The 19,586-nt window shown below is 53.7% G+C and overlaps 4 protein-coding genes across 4 annotated transcripts; all 4 read right to left on the bottom strand.

The window, feature by feature from the left end:
• Positions 1–930: 930 nt before the first annotated feature.
• On the bottom strand, positions 931–2,544 carry PG986_006733 (RNI-like protein; the record flags this gene model as incomplete). Its single annotated transcript, XM_066842955.1, has 1 exon — positions 931–2,544. The coding sequence occupies one exon, from the start codon at positions 2,542–2,544 to the stop codon at positions 931–933; it is 1,614 nt and encodes a 537-aa protein (XP_066699067.1).
• An 834-nt stretch (positions 2,545–3,378) lies between these two features.
• PG986_006732 (uncharacterized protein) lies at positions 3,379–4,678 on the bottom strand (the record flags this gene model as incomplete). The annotated part of the gene is made up of 3 exons (XM_066842954.1): positions 3,379–4,003; positions 4,067–4,367; positions 4,474–4,678. The coding sequence occupies 3 exons, from the start codon at positions 4,676–4,678 to the stop codon at positions 3,379–3,381; spliced, it is 1,131 nt and encodes a 376-aa protein (XP_066699066.1).
• Positions 4,679–12,656: 7,978 nt separating this feature from the next.
• On the bottom strand, positions 12,657–14,031 carry PG986_006731 (f-actin capping protein- beta subunit domain-containing protein; the record flags this gene model as incomplete). The annotated part of the gene is made up of 3 exons (XM_066842953.1): positions 12,657–13,048; positions 13,493–13,902; positions 14,000–14,031. The coding sequence occupies 3 exons, from the start codon at positions 14,029–14,031 to the stop codon at positions 12,657–12,659; spliced, it is 834 nt and encodes a 277-aa protein (XP_066699065.1).
• Positions 14,032–14,505: 474 nt separating this feature from the next.
• PG986_006730 (uncharacterized protein) lies at positions 14,506–15,897 on the bottom strand (the record flags this gene model as incomplete). The annotated part of the gene is made up of 1 exon (XM_066842952.1): positions 14,506–15,897. One exon carries the CDS (start codon positions 15,895–15,897, stop codon positions 14,506–14,508), a length of 1,392 nt encoding a protein of 463 aa, XP_066699064.1.
• Positions 15,898–19,586: the final 3,689 nt, after the last annotated feature.

Below are 19,586 nucleotides of genomic sequence, written 5' to 3'. Positions count from 1 at the left end.
TGCGAGAATTACTGGATACAGAGAAGCAGCAAGTCACCATATTCTTGACCCTCTGATTCCAATTAAGCGTCGGCTGAGAAATCCATTTGATACCCAAGACCTCCCCATCAGTGCGACCCTTTCCAACTTGTCTCTCTAACATCGGTCACCAATCCGTAACGTCGTCGTCGCCACCGGTACCTGTATCCGTCGCAGGCTGCAAGAACAAAAGGGTAAGTATGGAGAGAGAGCAGTTGTATACTCCAGCACGGAAAGCCCGTGCGGTTCTCAACTTACCTCGAGAAGTATGACTTCGATATCCTCATGCGGCTTCCATCCGCAGGGCGAACTGCCGCCGCCCATGATGAGGAGTTCGGAGCCGGAGACGGTCTCGATTTCAGGCATGGTTTTATTTAACTCCTTGTGTATGATTTGTAGTATATTGAAATATCTTGGTTATTATGCCTTGTCAGCTTTACCAAATGGGCTGTTGGTTTCAAAGGCGGTTGATGGTTATGAGGCAAATAACCATTCTATGGAATAGGTACTGGTATGTGTTCCCGAGGTGTTATCTTCCGTATGTCCCGGTGTTCCCCCCCTCACTCGACAGTACGTCATGATCTTGGCATCTCTGCTGCCCAAAGACCCAAGCGGTATCTTCCCTGGGTCGAGCGTGCGTCATGATGATCGTGACGAGGCGCGGTGGGGATATTTGGGGTTGCAATGGGCGGAAAATAGAGTTCGCCCGAGCACTGGTAGCGAGAATGGAACCGCCCGTGTTCGAGTGGCATCGACCGGAGACGGCCGGACGTCTTCATCCCACAACACTCCCACTGAGATCAGACTACGGAGTGAACGCTACCCCACCATTGACTCAGGGAACGTCTTCCGTCCGTCCGTCCGTCTGCCCGTTGCCGATGGTATGTGCGTAGACATGATATCTGTTGCTATTCACCAGTCACCGTCCATACCCGCTTCGCTCGCCGGACTCGCCGTGCTCGACGGACCCTGCCTCACTTCATCATACAACACCGTCCCGCGCTTGCCATAGAACTCAGCGTCCTCGACATTATCGAATTCTTCCGACCGGAAGCTCCGCGGCACGCGCAACAATACCTCGAGATCCACGGCCGCCGCCTGTGCGAGGTCCTGCATCCTGTCGCCTCCCGGCGTCCGCCACGTCGCAATGGCCCAGTTTCGGTCGCGGTCGACCACCTCCCTCTCCTCGACCGCGATTCTCCGCATCTGCCTCCCGAGCTCTCCCTTAGTGACTCGGCGCAGCAGCTCGGCGAGCCATGCTAGCCCGTCGCCGTCCTCGCGGAGACGCCGGTCCCACAGCTGCGACTCAAAGGTGCCGCTGCGCGTGTGCTCGCGCATCTCGGTCAGGGACCAGAAGAGGCCCAAGTCTCCGTCGAACGCAATCGTCAGCTTCGCCAGTGCCGGCGGGAGACACGGCCAGATATCGTCTCCGCTCGATACCACGGGGCCCCTCCCGGCGCCGAAGAGTAGACACGCGGAGATCTCGAGATGGCGCAGGCGGTCAAAGGCCGAGAGGTTGATCCGGGAGCCGTCGTGCTGTGCGGGGAGGGACACGTTGTCCGCGACAAGGTCCATCTGCTCCAGCGACGCGGCGGCGGGGGCCAGCACCCGCCCGATGGAGCGCGGGGACAGAACGGGGCCCTTTAGGTCGTAGCCTCCGCTGCTGACGTCGTTGCACATCTTGCGGTTGACCTCGACGGCCGCGCCGGGCAGGCCCATGCTGAGCATTCTGATATTAGGGGTGCGCGGTAGCACTTCACGCAAAAGGGCCATGGAGACCGGCCGGCCATACCCGAAGGACATCTCCGTGAGCCCTAGCGTGGGCGGTGGTTCGCTGCTGGCATCACAGCTATTGTGCTGCTCACCACCACATCCACCACGGCTACCAACAACGTCGTCATCATCATGGTCTACGGCGGCGGGTGCACAAATGGTGATATCTTGTAGACTTGGCAGTTCACACAGCCGGACGAGGAAAGCCACCGGAACCCGGGCAGCGTGGTCCACATTGTCCATATGGACATGCAGCTCGCGGAGCGCCGCGAAGCTGCCGGGCTGCCACTGAAACAGCGCCGACAGAGGACCGCCGGCGGTGGTGTCACCACCGGCCGCCGCTGGTAGAAGCGGCGGCGGGTAGCCCAGCTGGGCCTTGAGGGAGACCAGCGACTTCGAACGCGCGAGATGCGCGAGGAATTCCTCGTAGTGCGGAGTCGCGTAGTCCTGGTGGAACCAGCGGGTGTCGGCGGAGCGGATGCGGTGGACCAGCTGCGGGTTGGCACGGCAGGAGCGGTTCAGCAGCACCATGCGCTGCTCGTCCCTGGCAACGTCGCCGTTGCGCTCGAGCGTGATGGCGCCGTACAGCAGGCCAGTGGCCACCTCGGCGAGACCACCTCGCGCGCCGCTGAGGGCCAGGGCGCAGAGGCTGGGCTGGCCATGATCTGCATACTCCCGCCCTGTCGCGTCATCTTCTAGTAGGTGGGATATGATCTCCCGCAGGAGTTCTGGCGGCAGATTCATCAACTGCATTTTGTCTTCGTCTCTGGCTTCTTCTCGCCCAGACGCAGACGACGGGGCGCTGCTGATCTGCCGGCTAACGAGGCCGAGAAGGGGAAAGAAGCAGGGCACATCATTGCAACCCCGCGAACGCAAAAAGTGAAGCGCCGGCCAAATCGACGAACAGCGGTGAGTAACTAGGGGGACAACTAACGGCCAAGGCTAATGATATAGGTAAGCGGGGGGTCACTTGTAAGCGCCTACAGGTCCGATCGGGATAGTAGGCAAAAAAGCCCTCCACGAGAGCACTGCAACGTTCCAAGCGAAGAGCTACTGGGCTTGTTCGCCGATCCAAGAAAATTCCTCTTTGAGGTGTAGTTTTGAGCATGTAGTCGCGCTAAGGCATGCGGGATAGTGGTAACTGCGGGCCTTTTGATGCGAGGAGGGATCAGGCACTGACACCGTCGGCTCTCGCAAGCAAACGTTGCTTGGTTGGTTGCGGCTACACACAGTCTGATAGAAACCCCCACCTGAACATGAGACGAATCTCGCCAGACTAGTAGAGGGACACGGGAAGCAGATGTCATGCTCGGGATTCTTGTTCATTACTGACGAAACGGGAAATTTAATGATGTCCTATTCGTACATGGCCGTAGCCTCAGGTTTGGGAGAAACGTCTCACTCGAACGCCGAAGCGACATTGCCCTCGTGGTCGCAACCCGTGTCCCTGCAACGTCTGTGAATATAGGCCATATCCAATCGATTCTATCCCTGCAGTGGCGGTCGTATATGGTCTGGCGATGTCATGAACCTTTGTGTCGATATTGGAATTTATGTATATGCCCACTTGTCTCACTGCCGCGTGTTTCACGGCCACCACTTCATCTTCTTGTAGCTTTCGATAACTTCCTCCAGCAGCTCCTTGGTGATTTGCGGCTTTTGGTATTCGAATCCAACCACCTTCTCCAGGCGTGATCCATCCATGCTCAGATCGGTATCTTTGAGAAGCTCCTTCTCCATGAATGGCGTTAGCGGGCCAGGTCTCGTAATGCCGGCATCAGCCAGAAGGTCTGCCCAGGGACCCAACAGCTCGTCGTTTATGTCATCGACGACACTGTCCATGTTCATCCGGGCGAAGGTGCTAATGAATTGGCCTTGGAAGCCAGTCTGAATGTCGAACATTTCTCCAATGAGGTTGGCGACGGTGCCTTGTGTCGTTGTGCCCTTGTCTACCACGTTGAACGTCGGGGTTGTCCCCATCTCTTTCTCATCCCAGTTTGCCTTGCCAGCGTCGTACCAGTGAGCCACGTCCCACAGGGCACGTGTAACATCATCAATGTGTGCCGTGTTTGTGCGCAGGTCCTTGGTCCAGAGCCACTTCATCTCCTCGTTGAGGTGCTTGTAAACGCGGGCCATGCAGAGCGCCGTGGCTACCCACTGCGATGCGTAGGGGCCGTATACATGAGCAAGGCGTACAACTACCAGGTTCAATCTTGTTGCGCGTAATGTCAGTACCACTGCCAGGAGTTATGCGGGACGCATGGGTTGAACATACCCTTCAATCTTGGCCAGCTCTTCTTCGGCTTGCAGCTTGAAGACTGCAATCTTGCTCCAAGGCTTCGTCTTATCTCCTTCCTTGCTAGGCGACGAGTCAGGCTTGTACACCATGCCTGTGCTCAGCTCGACGAAGCACTTGCACTTGCGTTTTGCCGCTTCCCGGCCGACAGCTAGAGACAGCTCTTTGGATCGGAGCCGATATACTTCGTCCTCCTGTGAGTACCTCGTCTCGCCTCCACAGTTGAAGACATAGTCCCATTCTTTGCCATCGGGCCGGTCGAATATTCGCGACAGGGCTTCTGTAAAAAGGGCGAGCAGGATTAGCAGATGCGCATGACGGCCCCCCTTGATTGGCGTGGCGAGGCGAGGCGAGGTGAGGGGGAGAGAGCATTGGCAAAGACTTACGTTCTCTGGTTGCATCTGCCTGTATGAACTTATCACCAGAGCAGGCCTGGTCAAACTCGGGTGCCAGCCAGGCCAGCTGGGGGAGGACCTTGTCTACCAGGCGGACCTCGGATGCGAGGTCGTTCTTGTGGATATGAAGGGCCAAGAAGCGTCCGATGTAGCCCAACCCACCAATGATGAGCACCGAAGGCTTCTCGGCGGCCATCCTGGGAAGGAAGTGTTCAGACGAGTCTGCGACGTTCTGGTTCGAGGGTCTGAGGTTCAGAAATTCTGTAGGAAGGGGGGTTGACGCGGGGTGGTGTCGAGCGAGTAATCTCGAGGCCGCTGGCGAGGAGGGGGGGGGAAGTGTGCAGAAGAAGCCGTTGAAATTCGAAGCTCCACTTGACGGGCAGCAGGAGACAGTTCTGGCCTCGGGGAGGGATGCTTATTATTAGGTCAACAAGAAAGAAGTAAGAGGACTGGCGATTTCTATGGCCAGGGAAAGAGGGGATACGGTTCTGTATCGCTTCCAAGCACACAAGCAAGAGCAGGGCAGAATATTGCCGGAGACAGGTACGATTGGGTCAAGAGTGGACTTTCTTGATGCCAGAGAGGAGGGAGCTAAGATGTGCTCATTTCACTTGCTGGGGAGGGTCCAGTCAGTTTCCAAGTCCAAGCGGGAGGGAGAGCCCCAGCCCTATATAAAAAGACAGGCCGGAGCTAATGAAGGAATCCCTGAAGCCTGGGAGAGAGGGACTGAGACTGGCAGGACTGGGACTGCACGAGGCGAGGAGAGAGAGAGAGAGGAGGCAGACGGTTTGGTTTGAGTGAGGGTGTCAGTGTCAAGCAAGATTGGCAAGTACCACCCCCGGTCCCCAAGACAGTATGGAATTTGTACGATGTGACGCAGGGGCGGAGGGGGAGGGGGTGGGAAGCGACGAGGGAGAGAGAGAGAGAGAGAAAAAAAAAGAGCGAAAATAAAATCAAAAATAAAAAGGCCTGAGGCACGGTAAGTCTTGCTGTCTGTCTGTCTGTACCTAATACTAATTTGACGTGAACGAACGCATGTTCGGAGCAACGGGTGACACGAGAGATGAGATTGGCAGCACACTGAAGGTTCGTGGTGGCCGAGTTGAGTATATGAACTTGTAGAACCCAATATACCACACGCCTACCGACCGTGTCTATTGATCCCTCAATCAATCAAGGCAGGCGAGGGGGATGGCAGGAGGAAAATGGATGGATGGATGGATGGGTGGGATGGGTGGAGGAGGCCACTTTGAGCTTAGGGAACAAGACAAGGAATAGCTCTCTAACCAGCTAACTTATTGGGTACATGGGCAAAGAGAGAGAGAGAGAGAGAGAGAGAGAGAGAGAGAGCGGGCGGGCTGAATGAGGCGGCGTTGAACTTGGGCGCTCTGCTCAAGGGTCAGTCTGGATGGGTACCTACAGCACTGCACTGCAGTGCATGTGGGCTGTACTCACTCACCTAGCTCAACGAACATTATTGCTGTAGGTACACGCCACTCTGTCCGAGTTTGGGATATCATATTTCTTCCCTCTTACGGTATTTTTTTTTTCTTCATCTAACCCCCTACGTACGGGTCGTATACCTATCTTTTTCATACGCTCTTCCCTCTTGTTTATTATATTCACTTTTTTTTTGCACCTCGAAAACACAATTATGTTTACGAAGAGATGAAACGGAGGATTGGCCAGTCGCTGCTTGCATTCAAGGGAAAATACTTGTGGAGTCGATAGCGGGCTGGTCCTTTTTTTTCTTACATGAGACCTCTGTGCGACCACTGAAGGATTCAAAGTCCACTCAGGTTTAACTTGGAGAGATGGAAGTCCAGTGCTGCTGCATCAATACAGATTGAATGGTTGTAAATACCGTGCTGGGATTCTATGTCCCGTTCCAGTCGACGATTGACACAATAATCAATAAACCCCAAATAAAGAGGTTTAAAACCCGATGACGGCTGTTCGTTCGACCTACCAATGCCTCCACTGTCTTAACGCCGAATATGCGCACCGAACAAATGTATACTTGCGCTATTCTACACGTAACCGTATTAATGTGCTACGTTGTGTAATTATTGCGCCTGATCTGGTCTTCCGGTCTAGCATTGATGGCTGGAACTTTGAAATCATTGATCATTGAAACAGGGACGGTCTTGCAAGCGATAAGAGCAACGTCAACCACGCTGCCGTAGATCCAGGAAATACCCAGAGGATGGCGAGAGGGAGCAAAGAGATGAACACCAAGGCGATCAGTTCGCAGAAGCTACGACCGCTCATATCTACTTAAGGTTAACTGTCGTCGATTCGCAGGTAAGTGCACTTACTCCATTAGGAAACCCCCTTCCTGCCCTTTCGGCTTCGATCAAATGCCTCCTCCTCCAACGGGCCTTCCTTTTGCATTTCATATTGATCTATATATATATACCTAACCTACGTACATTGGACAAGAAAGATACCAGACTTGCCATTTATTGATTTGTACTATTGGCCCTTCCCACACCCATTGGGGTTGTATCAACAATATTCATCAAATCACTATTCCATCCCTATCCCCTACCCAATGCAGCTCGATGCCTTCCAGCCAGCCTCTCAGTGTCAAGTGGTTCCAACCTTGGGCCACCTTATGCACACGCACACGCACACACACACACCTGCATTGACTAATCCGTCTTAGGTACTATGCCTCGCCGATGCCGATGTCGACTTCGAAACCAATACATTGATCTACATACCTCGTTCCATGGTATGAACAGCTGCATTGGAAGTACTGAAGTCGCGATGGCTTTCTTGCCGAGCACCATTGCTAGTAATCTTAGGTAAGTATGTACATGATGCAAAACGCTTATGTGCGTCGTTGATAGGTCCCAAAGGGATTCCCTTGCTTGAGCAATTTCACCAGCGACTTTTTGTCCATCGTTGCTTCGAGATACTGGTTGGTATCAAGATACTTGTTGGTCGTCCTCAAAACGTGGCGGACAAATCCAAATAACACGCACCACACCACATCACAACCATGACCATGTTTGAGTTGAGTTATGGCCGCCTGGCAATCCAATCCCTCTCACCGACTTTGTGAAGCTGGTGGCTCGCATCCATCGTCCACATTCGCACTCCTTAAAAGGGTTATCCTATTGGTCATACAGGCCAATCAAGCTCTGTCACCCAGCACCAACCGTGACGACCATGGATTCGATACATCGTCCATCCTCCCCTCGTGCGCCAGCCTGTATTACCAACCACACTGCCATGGTGGAGGATGCTACCATCTGATTACTTCCTCTCCCGCGATGAGGCACTTCACTGACAAACATCTGCAGCCAGGGCGCAAACAGGAGCCGGGCTCCATCTGGTCAGCATGCTTGCGTATCTCTCTCTCTCTCTCTCTCTCTCTCTCTCTCTCTCTCTCTCTCTGTGTGTGTGTACCTGTAGCATGCATGCAGCGTGCATGGCATGGCCCCTCGGGATGTGTGCTCGCGCTCTTGCTAATTTGACTTGGGACCCCTTCGTCTGCCGTCGCCATCATCACCGCCGCGCCGCACCGCACACCACCACCAAACTGTCTGTCGTGCCATGTCGCGCAGTGTCGCAGATGTCGCCCCAGAATAATGTCTGACTTGCTGCGGCGAAAGCCTGGTGCGTCCAGTACCAGCCATGTTCGGGGAAATTCTCCTCTGCAGCAACACGTCAACGGAAGCTTGCAACCTCATAGAATCCAGGGGCAGCAGCTGTTGGCAAAGTGCAATAATGGTAAATGCTGCATGGTGGTGGTTGGCACTGCAAGCGTACATGCAAGTCTGCTGCAACCTGGTGGCTTGCCCCAATCATGGCTCTTGGGGGCACGCAAGCAGGCAAGGGCCGTCCGGTGCTGGTGCTGGGCCGCCGCTGGTTGGCCTACTGTGAAATCACCTTACTGCATCCTGGGCTAGTGGGCACCACCCGTTTACACAGCTGGTGATCCCGCTGGAGGCCGCATCAGAAGGGACCCCAAAAATACACCGCACAGCTGACTTGTACCGCCAAAGCCCCTATGCTATTCCACGCACTGTAACTGCTTCAAATAACGCCGTGAAAAATACACAAAAAATATCTATATTAAATCCGTATTCGAAATATATAACTTGAATTTCCCTGACTTTTATAACGCTGCGTTGCTGGAAATAAAGGTAGGTTAAAACATGCGACTCCTTTGCGGCACCTTGGAGCTGTGCGGTGTATTTTTGGTGTGGCTACTGGCCGCATCTTCTGTTCAGGGGACTTCCTTTCACGGGATTTCTTTAGGGGCTTGGTAGCTTCGGAAACAAAAACCTTCTAGAAGGGTTCCTTGCATTGCACACCATTCCGCGCCGCCCGTTCGACGTTGACCCTTGCCGTGGTGTGTGTGCGTGTCTCGGCCTTCTTATCGAAACATTGTTTGCTGCATCTACATCTCGTCAAGCAGCTAGACAGTCGTTTCTGCCAACCTTCGGTCTGCATGGCCGCACATTTAAATCCGAAATTTGCATGCCCACCAACGGAGATCAGGAACAGTACCATCCGCAATGACTCGTTTGAATCGCGATTGACGCAAGAATATATCGAAGGGCGCATTTAAGGGAAGACAAGACGCAGCTGAAACTACGAAAGCCCTCCCTCAACCACAACAGGGACAATCTCCCAGCTTGTCTGTCCTCTCTGCACCGGCAACCATCCCCGCGACATGGGTTTACCGAAGATTTGCACGCAGTCATGCTTATTTTCCTTTGTTTTTCAGCCCGAAAGTAATACGGAAGTACTTCGCGCCTCACCTGAAGCGCACCACTACACGAACAATACCCAGCCTCTTGGGTCGCACTCTGCTAGTGACAAGCAATAGGCATGGATTGTATTGAGCATGCAGCAGTAGCCTGCTCGAACATCCAGAGTGGCATACGGCGCTCGAATCAATCAGGGGTTTTCCACCTGGATCAGCACGCACGCCAAGTATTCTGGATGCAATGCTTGTAGACAATCAAATGCGAATGACGAAGAGCACTGCTCGTCTGCTTATGATGAAACACAACAGTTGAACAACTAATCATCCAGTGCGAGGGCGAGGGCAATAGGAATTCATTCAGAAGCTTACCCTCTCAGCAAGGATGGAACCGGCAGGCGGCCGATTACAGCGCAAGGGCGATTGCTTGTCACGATGGATACCCATCAGGCATGTACGAACATAGGGGTGATGATCGAAATGACACATCGGTAGGAAAGTTTGCTCTCTGAACTTCCATTCTCAGGTGGGCAAGCAACGCACACCCCTTTCAGCCGCGAACGTGTGTCGAAAATTCGAAACTAAGCGATATGCATGTCATTTTCCACCCATGACACCGGCCATGCGGGAGTAAAATTACGACATTGAGAGACGACACAGCAATCGCTTATCTTTTCCCTGGCTTGCCGGTCACAACCTCCAACCAACTCTCAACCTCCTGCCAGGCCTTCGCCCGAGAGCTTCCCCAGTGCATCACCGCGATCCTGCTTTTGTCGGTTCCATCAAATCATATGATGAAAGCTTTGGAAGTCGTCAACCAAAACGTCGTCGTCGATCAGCCATGCGTTAGCAGCCAATTGTTGGCCGGTCGAGACCCAAGATTTGTCATATTGTAATGTAACCTACGACCAATTTTCAACATTTATTCGCGGCCTCAGGTTTAATTTCGGGCCACAGCTAGCCCCGATGGACCAGTCGATCAGATCCTTCGGAAAGAATCATCAGAACATGCATACACACAGCTGGAGGTGCAGTTAGGTCCCCATCCCCTTGCAGTGACAACAAGAATGCATATGCAGGCCAAGGTTGGATTGACCTGCCCAGGCGGGCCAGTCGCAAGTTTAGGTAGGTAGTACCTGGCTATAGGACGTGGACGGGCTGTACCGAGAACTTCCAACATCTGCTTGAGCAGGTGTTTTTAGACCAGACGAGACGACGAAGGAGTGGATGAAGTAGGTATGAACGGATACCTTGTGAGTTGCGTCTCGGTTATGGTACTGGCAGATTCCTTTTCACTGTGCTCATCTCCTGAAGACACCGGTGTGTCCCATTGTCCATTCACCATTGTCGTGGCCTTAGGATTTGTGAATTGCTACACCGAAACGTATGCGATCTCTGCGAGTGCAGCAAGCAGGGCTACAAAGAGAAGCCTTGACGACGAGCGCTTGACAAATGCTATAGATGTCCCTTCAGCCTCGGTGTCATCTGAAAGCCGGCCAGCACAATATTACGTGCTTGTGGTAACCGTATGCAGACGATCCTTGTGCATCATTAAAGGGTGAGAGATAATATTTAACTGTAGTAGCCTTAACTCTGACCTCGCATAGTCCAAGTTCTATTTGGCTCTCTTCTCCGCTAGCTCTGCCCCTGACGGCTTCTGTTTCATTGACTGGTGGCATTGAGGCAAGGAGAATGGTACACGAAGCCCAAATGATGAATACTAGACTGGGAAACAGGGCAATGCAATAACTTTATGAAGCATGTCTCTTATTTCACTAAAGCCACAGAGACATAGATCCGATCGTGAACGATGCCAAACATAGATACATGATGTATGCATGCGCGCTCACCAAGAGGTGAGTCTGGCTCATGTACCGTCAAGCCTGAGAGATACACACCCCTTTCTCGTGGTTTCAAGTAATAACGAGCTCAACCCCCGATCCTTGTCTCGACAGGAGCCATGCCAACGATAATGGCACCCTTCCTTTATGGGTGATGTATCGTATCCATGAATTGGCATCACACGCAGTCCTCGCCCCGCGTATTATAATGTGATACGGCAAAACGAATAAGCAGAAATAAGGAGCAGACGAACCTCTATTCCGCCCCTTTTTCCAACTCTTGACGAGATGGCGTGCCAGAGAGAGCAGGTCACACAGCACCGGACAAATTCTGGGCGGTGGCTGAGACCTTGGGAGTCCTTCGTGTCCCCTTTCTCAAACGACATCCCGGTTTGGGGAAAAGGATGGTCGCTCGCCCTCGTGTTCGAAGCTTGGGAATAGAAAAAAAGTAACAAAAAGTTGGCATCGGATAGCTACTTGGCTTGACGAGGCGTCTCTCGTCAGGCCAGAGAGGTGCGGCCGTCTTACTCGGTCTTATGTGGGGAATAGGAGAGTGCCGAACTTCGTTATTCGTTCATGTGTTGCATTGGATGTCTCTTATGGTGGGAAAGTCGATTGAGAGCTTGCCGCCCAATCTATATCGATCTTGACCCGTCTGTGCTAGAAGCTAGATGTTTTTTGCTGACAGTTGCCCCCTTCCCAAGGATCATCATGGTCAGTGAAACATTTCACCCGATTATCACTTCTTCTACTAATATGGGATACGAACGTCGAGTGTTGCAACTGATCAAAGACTTCACCCTGGGGCCGTTACTACGCAACATACATATAGCCCTGGGGGTGGGCTTTCGTGTCGGCTAGGACCCGCGACTCCGGCCGCTCTAACGGAGGAGCAGCAGTCGCCGATTCATCCCAACGGGATCCACCAGTTTGTTGGCTATGCGGCCTGCGTGCGAGGCAACTTCTAGACCGTCGGGCGCAGGGACTATCGATGGGGCTCATCAGCCAACATGAACGTTACACGCACCCTACTTATCTGTAAGGGCGGCCAAGATCGACACGGTACAGGAGGCGACATCGCTGAGTGAGTGAGTGGCTTTGAGGCTCCTATGTAAGGGGCAGGGCCGTCGGCCGAGCTCAGCTACACCATCGGCACAGAAGTCACCACCAAAAGCCCCCTCGCTCAGGCTTAACAAATGTCGGCTCTCTCGGACGTCTAAGACACGACTAACTGACCGCTCGTAATGGTTCTGCAGCAGAAGAGCATGGAATCAATCTATCCGCCACGCGAACAGCTTCCCCAAGGAGAAGGAGGAAGAGAACATGCTGTGTAACCGCATTTTAAGATGAATTGTGTTTCTTTTGTCTCATCATCGTTATTGGCCATGCCCAATTTCACCCAGTTCTTCGTCCTGGGCGAATGAGAAGATATAGTCCCCGAACAAAAAAACTCCGTAACTGAAATGCTTCTACCAAACAGCAGCGGGTACGCCGGTCTTCTTTCGCCGTCCACAACAAACTGCTGGCGCAGGTACATGAGACACACAGCAGGAGAGATTATACATCTGAAAGCCAGAATAAAGCAAGATTCCCCCGAAATCTCCATAGGTTCATCGCCGCATGCTGCCAATGAGCTCGCGCTGCGCCTCGCGGTCCCTGCCCGCCTCGCTCAGGCTGCCGACGCTCCGCAGGTCGCCGACGACGTCCTTGGCCTTGCCGAAGTAGACCTCCTGCAGCAGGTTGCGCATCTTGAGCTCCATGTCCTCGACGAGCTTGCCGATGTTGGCGATCTGTTGCTCGTCGCTCTCGGCCGGCAGCTCCTGCTCGATCTGCCGCGTCATGTTGCCGCTCAGGTCCATCTCGCCGAGGCCGGTGCTGCTCGTCGATAGCGACAGGATGACGGTCGACGTCAGGTTGTACTGGGTCATGCGGGCGCGGTCGATGGCCTCGAACACGTGGATCGAGTCCCAGGAGCCTTCGCTGGCGCTGCCGGGCTTGGCCTCTGTGATGGTCATATGGTTAGCTAGCCAATCCCAGTAGAAACAAATATTTGCCTTTAGACGATCATGTCGTGAGCTCCCCCGGATCTTGGGAGGGCAAGGTAAGACCTATGACTCAGGTTCCTGATCGATCGAAGCATGTTCGGATCACAGATCCGAAGTCTTAGATCGCAAGTAGCACAGGTAGTAGCGCAAGTTGCGCCTCTGGATGCTGTGCACTCGGCCCCCTGGTACACCGAACACACCCCTAATATATTCCAAACGACATTGTACTTTGAATGGTTCTGCGAGCCACACAGTCCGACCTTGGAAACGAGCCCTCTGCCCCTTGCCAATCGAGGTTGTAGACCCACTCGTAGTCGTAACGATATCGACGTTGCCTACACCCCCCAAGCTGGGAATCACGGGCAGATAATCTGGAAAGGAAACACCATTGTCTCACTCACCCTTCTTCAACAGGACCACACCGGCGAACCCATCGTCGAGGTTCCAGAAGTAGACGGAGCTGACGCCGCCCTCGTAGTAGAGCTCACGGTAGACGTCGAAGGCCTCGTTGGCCTTGACCTCCATGCGGCGGACCTTCTCGCTCGGGGTGGCGCCGCCGCCGCCTTCGGCGCCGCCGGGGGCGCCGGAGCCGAGCGGGGGGTCGAACTCGTTGGACCAGGGGGAGCGGTAGCTGTCGCCGTCGCGGTTGTAGTCGCACAGCAGGTAGTCGCGCCCCGTCTGCTTGCAGCGGCGGATGCTGAGGGGCTGGTCGACCGACGACAGCAGGTCCTCGGTCAGGTCGGGCGCGAGCGAGATGAGGCTCTGCAGGTGCTTGGTCGTGTGCTTCGGGTTGAGGCGGCGGAGGAGGTCGCTGCGCGGCGGTGACAAAGGAGAGGGGAGGGGTTAGCCTAGCTTTCGGTTCGGTGTGTAGCGAGAGGTCAAATTGGGTGGGCGCATTTGGCACTTACAGAGCCGAGTCAAAGGGATCGGCGGACGCCATGATGTCTACAGGAAAGAAGGAAAAGGCTGTCGCGTCCGGGAGTCTGGTGACGATTGTTTGGCTTCGGAAAGGGGAGGCTTCAATGGCTGCTGCTGCGTTGGGTTCACAGATGATGGATGCCAGCATTAATCGTGGTGGGGTTCAAGGGAAGGGGGGGAGCTTGGGCCTGTGCCTGGCGTGTCGGAGGGGCTACTACAAGTCTGGTTAGGCCAGTCCAGTGCATCATTCCGTCAGCGCATTGTCAATGAAACATTATCTTGACTTCAGGCACCAGCCTTTTCAAGTATATGCATGTAAAGATACTCTAGGTGTCCGGGTATATAAGGAAACAAATCAGGGTAACGGGTTAGTTTCTCAGGGTTGTCTTCCCCGTTCCTTTGGTCAATCTTTCGTCTGGCCTCCAATAGCTGTCCACTGGACGGCCCATCCCCCCATCTTTTCGTCAACATCACTGAGCTCACCCACATGCGAATATCATGAGTGAGGCGCGCCCTGTTCAGAAGACCACGTCCAGCTGAGCGTGATGTTGTGCTCCCCCATTATTGTGGCATATTGCTCATAATATGGCTTCCACATTCTGGCTGCCCTCAACTCAGTGCTCTCCGAGTCCAGCTCGTGATCAACGACTAGGGACTGCAAATTGGGTAACTGGTCAGAGGAGACAGCTTTTTCCAGCTTGAAGAAACACAGTGAGAGCCAAGTGCCCCTCGGCTCGCCCAGATCGGACCGTTTCTCGCCTTCTCGACCTTCGTGCTCGTCCTTGTCCGGCTGGTACCAGTGACGGTGGAAGTCACTTTCGCAGGCGACAACCACTGCGAGTTCCTTCAGGCTCGCTGGCAAGCATACCTCAGTAGCAGTCACTCTAGCCAGACCCTCCAAGTCGACCCGTAGCTTCTCCAGCTTGGCTAGCCCCTGAAAGCATCTGAGAGGCATGGGCAGGACTTCTTCCTCTAGGAAGCTTTGCGGCAGCTCATAGTCGTAATCTCGATTCACCAACCGGAACTCTTTCAATGCCTGCCCTCCAAGCCCCAGGCATGTTGAGTCGTGCTCATTGTCTGGGAGTATCTCAGACCACGATTGTGTATTCAGGTCCCACCGTAGCTGCTCCAGCTCTGGACAATGCTCCAATATGTTCTTGATGACCATGAAGGTCATCGAGATTCCAAACAAGTTAAGACGTATTAGGCTCCTTGGTAATGAGTATGGGAATGAAAGCTTCGGCGGGATACAAATGTTCTGCGGCCCCCTGAAACAGAACGTTAGCTTCCGAACCGGGTCTGGAAGCTTGATGTACACCATCTGTGGAGGAAAGTCTCTCTTCTTTGAACCCCCATACGACTGGAAAATCAAAGTCCTTAGTGATGGCCATTTCTTCTTCGCGGCCAGGCAACATATCCGATGACTGAGCGCGCGAAGCTCTTGATCCGGCATAAACAGTGCGACGCACCGGGGGTTTATAGGGTGCTGTAAGACCCGCATGAGCCTATTCGTGACACTATACAGGCCGTTGCCTGAAGACAGAGAACCATCTGTGTTGGAGGACCATTTTCTGGAGTATAGATGCTGAACATGGGCTGCCTGCTCTGGTTTCTTGTCTAGGGCGTCAGAGAAGCTGTCCAAGTTCTTGTCATGCTGGATGAAGACAGATTGGTATAGAATCGGCAATCCTATGTCGTGGAACCTCTTCGATGCCCTGCAAAAGTTGAGGAGTGAGCCGCTGTCAAGTAGAGTTTGGCTTGCCCAGGTCTCAGGGTGCCGCTCCGCCGTTTCTTGGTCACAGATGAGACAACCAAATACAGCTTGTTGCAGCTCCGTGGGAAGGCCTGAGAGGCTGGCATCGCTAGATGATGGCGGGTTGATCGACATTGTCCCCTTTGCTCAGGACACTGCTGGGAATATGGGGTGAAATGGAAGAGATACTATCGTAATGAAAATACTCACATTCCATCGAAATTTTCAGTAAACTTTTTAGGTTATAGAAACCGCCAGGCCGACGGTGCGGAGGAGTCCCTCAGGCATAAGGATTGGACGCGGCCAGAAATTGAGATCCAAGGCCGTACCGGATAACTGTGAATCTTGAACTCATCGTCTTCCCAGCTCAAAGTATAACACTACTGGCTATGCCATGGCTTGAAGAAACTATACTGTCCCGGCTATGGGTATAGTGCGATAGGCACAGAATTATGCGTGCGAGTGGTATTTGGGAGTGATGGTGCGGCTCAGTCATCTTACCATCTCGCCTTCTATCACACCCCAGTGACATTTTCTGCCGTCAGCCTCGGGTGCCATCGAGCCAAAAATCGAATACCGCCTCAATCAACTACAGCCAGCCAGTTCCCGGATGAAAGGACTACCTCGTGAATCTCATCGCTGCCATCAAAACTTGGTTCCATAATAAGTTTAGCTTGATCAGGGTCGGTTCGGTCCCCATCTTCCCATAAACCCAAAAAGAAGCCTCGGAACGGCCAGAATATACAGCACTGCGGTAAATACCAGAGCTCCTCAAGGTTCTGCCCAAGCCAGGATGTTCTCAAATCTTGGGACCTTCGTCTATTTGGTTTTCTGGGAGCTGGGGCAAAGTGAAGAAAGAATACCGGATTCAACGCTGAAGCACCATGAGGCGTACTCAGTATAAGCTCATCTTGCGTATGTGCTGCTATAAGTCGACTCATGTCTATCTTCGCTGCCCCGATGCGTCAGGATATGGTCTCGGCCCGAGCTAAGAAAGCTGACTATAGAGCTCTTGGGAAGACCTACGTAGATAGCCATCAATGGATGGTGCTAACCACTCCCGGCATCTGGTTGGGCCATGCTAAAGAGTATGACAGTGGCACACACCATGAGTGGGCGGCACTCCGACCTGATTGGGTCGCAAGGCGAGACTCTCAGCCATTCTGGCATGGTGGGATCAAGCAGTGGTTGGTAGGCATTCGTAGTTCATCCCCCGCGATGATATAGCTGGCTATGGCCAGCACCCTTTACATTGTCCATACGTCATAGGCCGTGTGCTCAGACTAGCTATACGGCAAGAGATGACGTGAGGCGGTACCGGATGGCGGTTATATCAAGCAACGACGCAAACCCATTGGCTTTTCGCGTCGCTGGCGCATATCGCTCGGGAGCAGCACGCTGGGATAGCCGCCCTATCACCAACGCTACGCCAGATGTTCAAGATGGGATGGGATGGGATGATGACGAAATACCAGCCGTCGTAGGAGAGTTTCAAAGCCTACTGTAAGCCCCCCGCCCTGGCTATCCAATCCGAGCAGTCCCGGTGGCTTGGTTAGCCTGAATGAAGACCGGTTCAAATTACTCCAAGCGAGTGGAGTGCATGATGGATTTTGATGGCTATGGCTGTCTACTTCTTGCTTGTGTGTCCAAACCGGATTCGGGCTCAGCTCACCATCTGGTGTGCTTGGTGCCCAGAAGGTTTGAGTCCGAAAGCGAGTGAATGTCAGAAGTTTGTTTTGGCAGCCAGCGCCACGTTGCTTGCTTCTAGAAGGCCATGCGATGCGTGTTACACCTTCTGCATCCAGCCTAGAGGAGGTTCGTAGTAGTGCTGGAACTTGGGGGGTCGCATTCTCCACTGTCTGTGCAAGAACGGGCGGGAATCGCGACGAACTATTATTGCCTTAGGTATCTGCTATTGGCTTTCTCGGATAAAGGAAACCTATGCATTTTTAGCTGATCCTGCGCGGCGCGTCGCGTGAGGCGGGACTTCTGTTCCTGAGAATAAGTATGTGTACATACATCCTACATAGCAGCAGGCAAGAGAGCAGAGGTGAGGTGCAGTGCAGGTCTATGTATGTATGCAAGTGGGAGGCCGTTCCACTGACATGCCGGAACATTTACAATACATACGGCTTCCCACACTTGTCGAATGTGTCTTCAGGTGAACCGGCGTCTGCAGCCGTCGACGAATAGCGAATTGGAGCTCAGCGTGTCAACCTGAAGAGGCCATCTCTCCGATGGATGTCACCCCATCTTTTTGGCCCCCCCTTCCCCCCTCCCCCAGGCCCCTCATAGTGTGCTTTTTCCTGCCTCTTTTCTGCTCCAGGGTAAATAGCTTGGGACGAATTAGATCTCGAGCGTGCTCCAAATGGGTCGCTTGTCTAGCGCGCCCCAAGTTTTCGGGTCCTGTGCCATGCTCTTCGACCCAGACCCACGAGGTCGCGGTCAGGTCAGCGCCAGCCAGCCGTCCACCCCCCTCCATCGATTCGATTCAATCGACGCAAAAGCCTGCCGGCCGCTGTTTTTCCGTATCACGGACCCGGCTTCACTTCATGCTGCGACGAGGAGGGCAATAACAGGGGAAGAACAGGATGTGGAAGGGGCAGAACGACAAGGGGCGAGATCCTTCGAACATTACTCTTTACCTACATAAGCAGTTGGCCCATTTATGGGGTAATAACAGATAATCTGCACGGGATCTTTCTCACCTGCACTTGGCTGGATCCGAGCAAACCACCTACCAACCTTGTTCAGTCCGACCATCCATGCTTGACTGTCTGCAAGGCACTCGTTCCATGTAGGGAGAATAGGGGGAGGAGGAGGAGGAGGAGGCAGAGGTATGTATGGTTGGTAGTAGAGAAGGAAGAAGCAGAGAACTCGCCGCGACAGGATGCATGTAGGCGGATGGAGCAGGTGTCCATAGATCGTAGGCAAGTGGAGGAGAGCAGGAGACAGTCCCCGGAGTGCTGCTCATACCTCTCTCGACTCTCCTCCAACGGGACGCATCGCATTACCTAATCATTACGACCGAGGGTATCTGTGAGCTTACACCAGCTATAGCCGCGGCAACTGGCTCCCCCAGCTCCAGCGCCCAGCCGTGACAGAAGCTGTTCCAAATCCGAATCCACGGGTGCGTCCCTTGCTCTTGCTGCACGTACTTACTCGGTCGGCCAGGCCTCTCTGGTGCTAGTGAAATCGGGACCCCAGGTCTGCCCAGGCTGCTGCTATATTTCCCCAACGCCCCGATCAGCGAGGGTTCCCCGCTCGGGCCAATCAACCAGCCCAGTTTCAACCGTTTCCAACGTCCAACGTGCCTGCGCGTGCCTCTGTTCCTTCTGTACCTACTACTACTGTACCTACTGTAGCAGTCGCCCTGGGGACCTGCCTGGAACCTGCCCGGAACCTGCCTGGGCGTGGGACCTACCTAATTTGCTAATCTAATGCCTGCTGAGGCCCTTCACTTCAGTCGCCTCGATTCGATTCCCTCGATGTAACTCGAACTCAACCTTCGCATTCAACATCGAATGAGGCGACTGACTTACTTCTCTCGACCACGCTTGATCCCGACCCAGCAACCGGCAATACCAAGTCGCTCCTTATCCTTATGTTTTGGTATTGATCGCATTCTTTGCTCCCAATTAATTGTACTTCTTTGACCCAGTATACTACCCGCCATATATACCCTGCGCCGCTGTCCTGCTACTTGCATACTCGACGTGACCTCCGAATGACGCTTTGCGACGGTGCAGCCGTGTCTTGACCTGCTGACACTTGCGCAACGCCTACTTGGCCGCCGGGGTCGAGCGCCGCCATTCTCCCTTCGC

This window comes from Apiospora aurea, assembly GCF_038362705.1.
Source record: "Apiospora aurea strain CBS 24483 chromosome Unknown utg000005l_segment0_segment0, whole genome shotgun sequence".
Classification (NCBI taxonomy): domain Eukaryota; kingdom Fungi; phylum Ascomycota; class Sordariomycetes; order Amphisphaeriales; family Apiosporaceae; genus Apiospora; species Apiospora aurea.
This window is presented reverse-complemented; position numbering and strand designations above follow the sequence as displayed.